The sequence below is a fragment of the Grus americana genome, chromosome 8, assembly GCF_028858705.1.
Source record: "Grus americana isolate bGruAme1 chromosome 8, bGruAme1.mat, whole genome shotgun sequence".
Lineage (NCBI taxonomy): Eukaryota > Metazoa > Chordata > Aves > Gruiformes > Gruidae > Grus > Grus americana.
The window spans coordinates 646,417-656,621 of NC_072859.1; the positions used below are offsets into that span (position 1 = coordinate 646,417).

General features: G+C 40.5%; 1 protein-coding gene across 1 annotated transcript; it reads right to left on the minus strand.

Annotated features, from left to right (window-relative positions):
• Positions 1-1,111: 1,111 nt before the first annotated feature.
• Positions 1,112-9,882, minus strand: LOC129209273 (E3 ubiquitin-protein ligase RBBP6-like). The gene is made up of 5 exons (XM_054833454.1): positions 9,717-9,882; positions 5,261-5,360; positions 2,576-2,612; positions 1,471-1,515; positions 1,112-1,282 (listed from the first exon to the last, which is right to left on the minus strand). The coding sequence occupies exons 1-5, from the start codon at positions 9,880-9,882 to the stop codon at positions 1,154-1,156; spliced, it is 477 nt and encodes a 158-aa protein (XP_054689429.1). The 3' UTR covers positions 1,112-1,153.
• Positions 9,883-10,205: the final 323 nt, after the last annotated feature.

Below are 10,205 nucleotides of genomic sequence, written 5' to 3' on the forward strand. Positions count from 1 at the left end.
CTAGTTTCTACAGTTTATTAAATGGTTCTTTCATATACACAGCTTTTTCTCAACAGTAACATAAGCCAGTTTGACATCTATGAAATCACTGCCATTAACATTTACAGAAAACTTTACAGATAATCGACTGATTTGTTTGAATCCAAGCGTTTTACAAAACACATCCCCAAACCACAAAACATTACTAGGAATAGAACAAAATTCAAATATGGCATTTAATACATAGTAATGATAAACCAGAAAACTTTTTACAACACATTGCCTCCATGCTAGCTAGTCTGCACTAAAGAGGTTAGAGTAGCACTTTTGAGCTGCTTTATGTCACGTTCCTGCATTTTTCTGAAATGCTTAAATTTTCTCAAAAGCTTAGATGTGTAGACCACTTGGACAGTTTTTCCCATTTTAGAGTAAAACTTCACATGAGTTTACAGAACCAAGCACACGTGTAGGGACAGCACTAATGGAGACCAATTTCTTTTGGTGGCTACCTTCCAATCTATTTTGGTGGCTACCTTCCAATCTAATTTTTTTTTTTCCCCCAAATGTACACAATTTAATTTCTGCAGTGAGACAGGTGAGAAGTTACCAGGGGGAAGAGATTTCTCTTCCTTGGAAATGAACTCCAGCCTTTATTTTGAGAACGAACTAGCTCCTCTGTGTGAGGCCCTGCCTTCTCTAATTTGTGCAGCTTTAAAGACTAGAAATTTAATTGGCTAGCGCTACGCCTTCACACAAAGTGCAGTCATTAGTGCTTCCTCAGACAAAGTTACACACAGTTGAGGAAAGAATGCAGGCAGTTCCATAGGAAAACAGGGCATTACCACAGTTTCAGAAGGTCACGACTGCTAATATGCCACACATGCCCATTGGTATATTCCTACAAGCAATTGGGTACATTTACACAACTTACACAGTCTGCGTTCAAACAAATCAGATTGTGTTGCCCACTGTACATACACTACAATTTATGAAATTGTGAAGCATTCAAAGAATGGACCTATAACTATAATGACTAGAAATTCAGAAATAGCCATGCAGTCGTCCATGTGAGAGAAACGCTTCTCTTTTGGCTGTTGCAAATCCCCCTGAAACATCCATAACTTACAGCCAACTAAATTCTTCTGTGAAAATTGTCTTAGTTTCCAATGCAAAATTAACAAAACATAGGAAAAATGGTAAACAGCTTCTGAAGTGCCTCTTCTTTGTGTCTTGAAGGTGAGTAATTTGCAACATCATGTTGGGGCTGATAAGGTGCTCCCCTTCTATCTTCCCACACTGGGAACTACTTGTTACAGAATAGTATCAAAGTATACAGACATTTTAAAGTCAAAATAAATACTTTAAATTATTAAAAATTATATTAAAATTTTGTTCACATGACAACAGTTATCCAGCTATAGATCACAGTCTAAGATTTAAAAATATGAAGCAAATACTATTTTTTATTACTTGACAAGAATTTGTATATACCTTCATAAGCTGGGCCAGAGAAGTAGGTGCAGAAGACTCATCAACCTGTTCACAAAAAATTAAATACATATTCAAGTTCCACACTCAAAACACAGCAATAGTTAACCTCTCCTGTAGTCTGAAAGTCTGCACTATATCCTCTGAGTGTCACTGAAAGAGATATTTCCCACCTACTGTGATTTGTATTTGCTCAAAACAGAGTCCAAACCTATGACAGCTTCGGAGTGCCTCTGTGGTTAATGAAAAGAAACTGTAATACCCAGACCCGCTGGAGATCGACAAGGCTCTAACCTTGTGCCAAAATTTGTACACTGGCTTTCAGATATTTTCATTCGCAGACAAACTATTAACTGCTTCATCAGATAAAGTGGAGAGATCCAATGCAGAACTTGAGAATACCACTTTGTGTAGCAACAATATTTATATTCATGGCAACCTATTAAACACATTTGTGGACCCAGAGGGGCCCAAACAATTTCACTTCAATTATACAGCTTTAGGAACAAATGCCCAACTAGTTAAGGACATGAAAAAGAATCATTTAGCTGCACAGAACTGCCCTCAAAATGTATGGGATATGTTGGGTTTGGTATTTGTTGGAACCCCCCATTTTTTGCCAGTTAGGAAAAAACCATTTAAAAACAAAAGCTAAGTGATAAAATGTGAAAATGGCAAAAGGCACACTCCAAACAATGTTTGTGGCAAGAAACAAAAAGCACACACAAGCTATACAAACATGCATATGACTAGGTGTAGGCAGACCGGTATTGAACAGGGCACTATGGTCAGTTGTGCAAACCTCGAACCTACATGATCTAAAAATGATCCTACAATATCTGTGCCACACAAAGTCATTCAGGAAATAATCTAACATATTCAATATGAAATACAATGCATCGCTAGGCACCAATGCCAATATTCACATGGGAACCGTGCAAATGATGGTGTTACTCAGTTTTTACTATGCTGAATTAAATACGCTGTATTTACAACGTATACTATGTTTGACTGGAAAATATATTCAGTTAATGTTTGGAAAACTGATACGTGATTTAGAATTAAGTGCAGTGTGTAGAAAAAAGTGTGAAATTGTGGTTTTACATACTGCTTTTGATGTTCCACTCACTGGCTCAGTTCGACTTCTAGAAGAAGAAATAAAGGTGATCAGAACTTAAAGCACTCGTACCCAACATAAAGCAGTGAAAACAGATCATAAAACCTGAACATCAACACATTATGTTCTGAGAGTCTACTGAATGTGGAAAGTTATTCATATACATAAACTGTTCCCTCTTGGTACTTTCAGTGCAAGTAAAAAAACCCCTTCAATATCCCATGTCTACTTTGCACCAATTACTCTAAGACTTACGGATACAGACCACAACAGTGAAAGTGGAAGCCCTCAGATATTTTGTCTCTGCTACGTATCAAAAATATGAAGTCAGTATTACAGTTTTGTGTTCTTAAATAATCAACCATCAAAATACAAAGGTAACTTTAGCCCATCTGTATTTCCCTAGTATCACAAATAGGTACCAGATAGAGTACTCTAGTTCCTAAGAAAGAACAGTGATAGGCTAGACACTCTGAAGTGCAAGTTTACTTAAGTGAAAAAAAATCAGTCATCTGACAAAGAAGTAACACCACTGTCAGCAACACAGCCTTTAGAAGAGAGTTTCTTTGTGGAAGCCCAAGCACTGTGTTCAGATGTCTACCATACTTAGCCATTAAAGTGCCAAAATGCTACATGTGTTACCTATGCGATATTGATTAAAAATAGTAGTAGAAATGTCACCTGAAAGGAGATCCTAAGATTTTGGGTGATTTATGAGCCCTGTGACCAAAAAAAAAAAAAAAAAACAACAGTCTTAATTGCCAGAATTTGCTTTTAAGGTAACCTTGAAAATGCTACGATGTTCTAGGAAATACTGATTACATTTGAAAACTTGCTGAGATTCCACATACTCATTGATCTGTATCTGCATGCTGCTCATCATGGATCAGACATGCAACCGTTGATATCGTTACAAACAATTCATGCATCATCCAAAGTGTCCCATGAGCGGAGGCAATTCAAAGGCTGCTGTGGAACTGATGGACAAATAGAAAGGCTCATGCTTCCTGCCACTGCTAGAACACCACCGAGGCTCGCAATTACAGCCACGGACCTCCCGAAGATGAGGATGTAGAAGGAACCACTTTAGATTACCACATAATGGTTTCTTCATCCGTTTACCCGGAGAACATACTACAAGGCGATTAGCACATTTTTGAAGGCCTCTCCACCATTACAGCACGCATTCATCATTCCCAAACATTAACTGCTCTACCAGTTGTTTCTGCAATTGTTCCAGCTGAAGGAACAGAGACCTAATCCGCCTGGTTAATTTTCAATGAACAACAGTGCCATTCTTTCGTTATCCTCACACACAGGTATCCATTTGATCTTTGATGCTAGCAGCATCGACCCTCTCCTTTTAGGGCAGCACTGCAATAGCAGGAGAGGATGCCATCCACCAGAAATGGAGGATGCATTGGCAAGGTATGTTTAAGCATACATATTTAAATTAGCCCCCAAACACGGCCATGTTTATAAGCACAATGCTGTGGTGTCCAGAATTACTAGGGAGTGCCTGAAAGCACTTCAACAACTACTGCAGTAATATGCCCAATGTTTACACGCAGAGCCACATAAATTGAGGGGGGTTTGCTTGCAAATGCTTCATGGGTACTAGGACGCTGCTGCGCTGTTTGTCCCAGACACACTGTAACTCATCAGTCTATTTTTTGACAACCAATGTTACAAATACATGGCAAACCCACAAGCTGCTGAAATCGACTAATTGTGGTGGAGAGGTGTAACTTTAAGAAGGCTGGAAAACACGACCATTCAAACAATGCTAATGTAGCTGATATAGAACTGGGCTCTAGGAATACATAAGTGGCAGTAATATTCCTGTAGTCAGGAGTGTATTTGAATAGCTGTAATTTTCATCAATACCCCTGTTTCTCTGTCCTCCGGAAATCTTGGGAATACAGAATTAAACATGGAGCACAGATATCAGCTCAGGGTAAAAACAGACATAGAAAGTTAACTACTAACATTTGGTAACATGCTAAACTGCTTACTGAGTTTCAAGTTTGGAAAGGATTAAGTAGTATTACATGAACTATTCCTTCATCACACTCGCACAAAAAGCAATACACTTTAGGATGTTGTTCTTTTCCTCTTGCCTGAGATGGACACGGCCTTTAGGAAACTAAAAGGAAACTTGTTCGTGTGGTTCACCAGCTGGCCACCCTTGGTCCTTCCTGTACGGCTAGTATGCAAAACCCCCAGATTTGGGGCATAAGAACACCTGCCATATCCCTCCCCCCCAAACACAAGAAATAGTCAAACACCGAGAATCAGACTCTTCTGAGATGGGAACAAATTATAATTTTACACTATAATGTGTATCTGCCTTTACTATAAAAGCAATGAAAGCAAACACATATAATAAGGAATCTCTCCACTTAGAGGAAACAGGATCTACACCTTGGCTCTGAACAAACCCGACAGAATCACCCTAAAGTTACCATTGTTGGAATTGGAACCCCGTGCCCCAGAAGGCCTAAAAATCTAAGTCTACTTTGGGACAGATATATGAAAATCTACCCATGACAACAAAAATTACCAGCAGCTTGAACAAGAAAGATACAATCTGAATGCCTCTGTAAACGAGTATCCTTTAAAAAGTTAACTGGCTGAAACCCCTAACAAAGAAGCCAATGCTTTATGGATACTTACAGAACATGTCTTTTGCTGGTAGCTTTACCTCCTCCAGCAGGGATTCTTCTCACAATTACTGATGAGTTCTTAGGAATCAGGGCATTCTCATCTGTGTATTCTGAAAACAACATAAATACAGAAAAAACACAGCAGTCAGTTTGTAAGAATGTATGCTAATACGTAATTACATAGCACTTCAGGAGCCCTTTACAGATGTAAGAGCACAATTTTATATGTAACATCGCGCTTTTATCGTCTCAACACACTAGCGGTACATTTGAAGAACGTTTGATAACCAAACAGAAGCAGCAAACTCTTTTTCATTTTTTTAATACTGTTTGAATGCCAACAGCAAAATAGGCTCAAAGGGCTCTAAAGGAGAGTCTGCACGAGGTTCTCTCCTGATCTAGCTTAAGTTGCTTTTACTTCCGTTAGGCTACAAAACTAATAGATCCCTGGAGAAAAACAAACCACAGCAAGTCTCACCTGCATAAACCAGGTGACAACAAAACAGGCACCGGGCTACAGCATGAAAACTCTGCACCATTGCTTTCATAGCGGCTCACTGAAAACGAGTCACCTCTGCTGCTCGCGCTCAAGACTGACAGAACACGGAAGAGACCCTGCCATCTCTGCCGATTTCTTGGAGCTTAATCCATCAACAACCACACTTCTCAGCTGCTCAGTGCTTTACATTTAAATGGAAACAAAACTGGCAGTGCTAGAATTTGGATCACAGAAATTTTGGGGGGTTATTTTGAGCTTGCTTTCACAAGCAGGGCAGAATTGGCTCCAACTACAGTGGTATCTCCCCTCTTCAGCTAATCGCCTAGTTTGACTTAACCAAAGGGACGTGAATTCTTTCAATTCACTGTTTGCAGAGCAGAGAAACTCTCTGAAATGCCAGAGTTTGCTACGCCCATGCCGAACTGAGGATTGCGGTCGTTCTGCAGAAGATTCCAAGTGCCAGCACCTCTCCTAGAAAGAGACTGTATATATGAGGACAGCGGCCAATACATTTATTCATAAATTATGCAAGCCCGCAGAGGTCAATTGGAACACACACAAGAGGTGTATTATGCAAAAAGAAGAGTACGTGCTCTTTTAGTATTTTGTGACAATTCGTTGACCATTAGAAGAGAAGCATTGACATCTGCCGCCTTATAGGCTATTCTTGCATGTTTATATAGCGAGATAGATATAGGCTCCAAAAGAGCACCTACATTGCTTTGAAAGGAGGAGTCAATAAAATCTAACATACTTCCAATCGTTAATCTGATTATAAAAACTGCCCGATGCCTTCATGTCTTATGTGGTGTAACCAAAGTAATCCCCCATGCTAGCACTGCCAACACAAAATGGCACAGCGAAGGGCAAGGTTTAAAAGTTGCTTAAGCGCCGTCTCTAAAATGCGAAGTGTGCACAGTGTTGAAGACATTCCAGTAGACAGACAGACAGACATCAGCTCTGAGGCCAAATTAATTCATTCAGAGTTAGCGTGGGTTTCTTTCAAAGACATCATGTCGTGGCATTACTAAGACTGTCAAGTGCAACACTGAACTCAGGCAAGTCCTGAGTTCAAGAGACAGTCTTATAAGAGCACTGTTGTTCCTTAACACTATTCATCTAAGACCAGTTCAGAGTCTCATTTTTGGGTTTATAGTTTTCATATTTTGTCTGACAAGCAGAATAGCACATTCTCCAAGTGGTTTGAGTCAGAATGCGACAGGACAGGAGAGAGTACTCAAGAAACCCGAGTTCAGCAGTTTGCGGTTCTTCCACAGTATTGTGAGAACATATAAATTATGTGACCATTAAATTATATTATAATTATAAAAGACAAGTCAAGAAATTCAGATCAAATTAAAAGGAGGCAAGTTTAAATGCACCATTCTTGAGTACAGGCTTTTTGAAGGGAATTCTGCCTTTATAGAACATGCCTCCAGAGTAAGCATGGAAAAGGATACCCTCCCCTCCTTTTTTTTAAATTGGTTCCAACCATCCATTTTGCCTTCCCAGCATCTTAAAGTAAGTCATCGCATCATTTTTTCCACTGATATTTAAAATCCTGTCTACTTTTTGCTTATACTGGCACTGCTTCTATGACGAGATTTCCATTATGAAAAGTAAGTTACTGAGCAGTAAAAGGTTAGAGACTTGGAGAAATCTGAACAAGCAGGCCATCTTCACTCAAGATTCGCTTTGTTCTTTCCAAGATCATTTCAACATTTAGTCAGGACTTCTGCACAGACAAAGGTATAAAAAAACCCAATACTTTATGTCCACATGTAAGAATTCCAAATATCCTGTTTAGGCAGAATATCCTGGTCTAGTTTTTTCCTTTATCTTCTGAAGGTGAGTTTAAGCACCTATAGCTGATTAATAAAAACTGAAATTCACGGTTATGCATATAAACCAAAAATTTGACATACATATATATTACACTGAAATGTATTCTCTAGCTTTGCTCTGAAAACCACTGGGGCATTTTTGTGTGTTCACATGGAAAACACCCTCACGAAAGCTTCCATAAACATTCCAGCCTGGTGTAGTGGAGGAGGGTGTCCCTGCCCGTGGCAGGGAGGTTGGAACTAGATGATCTTTAAGATCCCTTCCAACCCAAACCATTCGATGATTCTATGATTCTACGATCTGTGTCACTAACATACCAAGCTTAAAATTTTATCCTCATTTTACAAAGGTCAAAGCGCAACACAACCTAAATAGAGGAGGACTTTGTCACTGTTAAACAAGACTGATGCTCTTTGAAGTATGAAAGATATTCCTTCTTTAACTTCACCTTTAGGCAACACCACATTTAACAGCACCTAGTGGAGCAGATACTTTTTCTTCACTGGATTCTGACTATGTATGAAAACAAAGCAACACACTTTGTACAACTGGAATTATGCATATTAGAGTAACACTTGATGGGGTGACATATTTATGAGCATAAATTTTTATTCTAAAACTTTGCTTTCTGTTTCTCACCTGCTATAACAGAATCCATGTGTTTGGCCTATTTCAAATATTTTTTCTTCTAGTGACAATAATTGGGCTCCATTGCAGTTTACTACCATCCAACATTCTCATTTGAAGGCCCTGTTTACACAGACCCAACTATCACAGGAGTGATGTCAGCCAGTTGGCCATTCAGCCTGCTGGCATTTGTGAAGTACTGTTAAATCTTCATAGACATTCTCCTGAAGATACTTTAAATATCTGTAAAGGCTGGGGCTGCAGTTACCGCAGCGTACATATTATTCTGTTTAAGTTTTAACACGTCAAACAAGAAGAGGGGAAAAAAAAAACCATTAGTACACATGTTAAAGACTGTTGTAAGAGTGTCACAGAACCACAGGGGAAAAAAAAGAAATGGGATGTTTAAGGAAAGAAAACACTTTACATGTCTTTTTATTTCTGAGAAATCATATCCCAAAGTCTTTAATCACATTCAAACTTATCAAGATGGCAGATTACCAAACAGAAACATCACACCAAGTAATACAAAACCATTACCATCTCTGAGAATCAAGCACCATTTATTAGATTTAAAAGAATTTATGACTTCTCTAAGAACATTTATTACGTATATTCACCATAAATGTTCTGCCATAAAACATCAGTACTGCCCTGACATGGTTAGTACCAAGAAAAAAAAAAAAAATCCTTTAGAAATGAATGATGAAATGATGCTCAACAGCATCTGAATGATAATGTCTTTGGTGAAGAAAAGAGGTTATATGAACAAGAAATTCCAAAGTCTAATTTAGATACAGAGAACAAGAACCGTGCAAGAAGGCTTTAAAGGGACTGCATAGATTATAACTCAGATACAGTCTTGATTCAAAATCTTGCCAGTGAGCAATTTCTGCAACAGCCACAAAACCAGGTTTCCAATGCAGTGGAGTAAAAGAAGTTGAAGAGAAAATTAAGTCACCAAAAGCACTTTTTTCCTTCAAATTAGCCATCTGTTCTATTTCTAGCACTTTCAGCTTTCTCCACCAGATTTCAGAGAAATCTTTCAGGTTTGTTATTGTAAGATATCCTCCCAAATCTCCTTATCATTTTACCTAAAAGAAGTCCAGGAAACTAAAACTTTTGTAAGCACTACATGTCACACATCAACCACATATTCTTCTATGCCTAGCTCCATGTCTAAAACACAGATCTGAAGGTAGCTGTCAGAACAGCAACTCCAAAGGAACAGCTCGGTAAGGCTCCCAACACAAGTCACAGCTACGAGTTGTGGCCAAATCGCATTATTGCTTCCCACCCCGCTTAATGCCCGGTACGGCTTGCCCTCCCAGTCCCCCGCATGCCGGCGGGATGGGCCCCAGGCTGACTCACGCTATGTGGGGATGACCCACAAAGAGCAGAACGTGGCCCCCGCAGGCAGCAGCCACTGCAGGGCAGTCTGTGCCACTGTCAGCCGGGTGATCCTTGAGGCCCCACGCCCGCTGCCCCCACGCACCTTCTTTGGTCTGGGCATTGGTGATCTGCAGGTCACAGTTGGCTGGCTTCAGCTTCTCGCGACTAAAGATCTGGCGCTTGAGGTCACGCAGGCAGATATGGAAGCCGTTGAAGGTGACTGTGTCATAGTTCAGCTTCGAAGAGAACTTATAGTGGACACACGACATGGCTGGACCCAGGCGGTGCCTGCTCCGCAACGCTGTCTACCACAGCAGACAGCGTCACGGCCTCTGTGCCAGGTTAGGGCCTGCAGCAGCACGGGGAAGGGCCCACCAAGGGGGCCAGGGAAGACAGCACAGGCTGAGCTCGGGTGGGCTGGTAGCGCTCAGAGGCCGTGGCGCTCCGCCATGGCCAGGCCTTGCAGTCTCAGGTAGAATTGGTTGGCAGAGGCCTCAGTGATGGAGCTGGGCCAAGGCAGCGGTAGCTGCCCGGCTCCTCGTCTCAGCCTGGGCGAGCAGGCGGATGACAGGGAGAGGCCCCCACGGCCCCG

What these genes read in the sequence shown, in the direction of transcription:
- LOC129209273 (XM_054833454.1), bottom strand. Translation starts at nt 9,882, where the DNA reads ATGTCGTGTGTCCACTATAAGTTCTCTTCGAAGCTGAACTATGACACA. An exon ending in ACCAGCAAAAGACATGTTCT is followed by an intron (nt 2,613 to 5,260) that starts GTAAGTATCCAT and finishes TTCTTCTTCTAG; the next exon opens with AAGTCGAACTGAGCCAGTGA. An exon ending in TGAGTGGAACATCAAAAGCA is followed by an intron (nt 1,516 to 2,575) that starts GTATGTAAAACC and finishes TTTTGTGAACAG; the next exon opens with GTTGATGAGTCTTCTGCACC.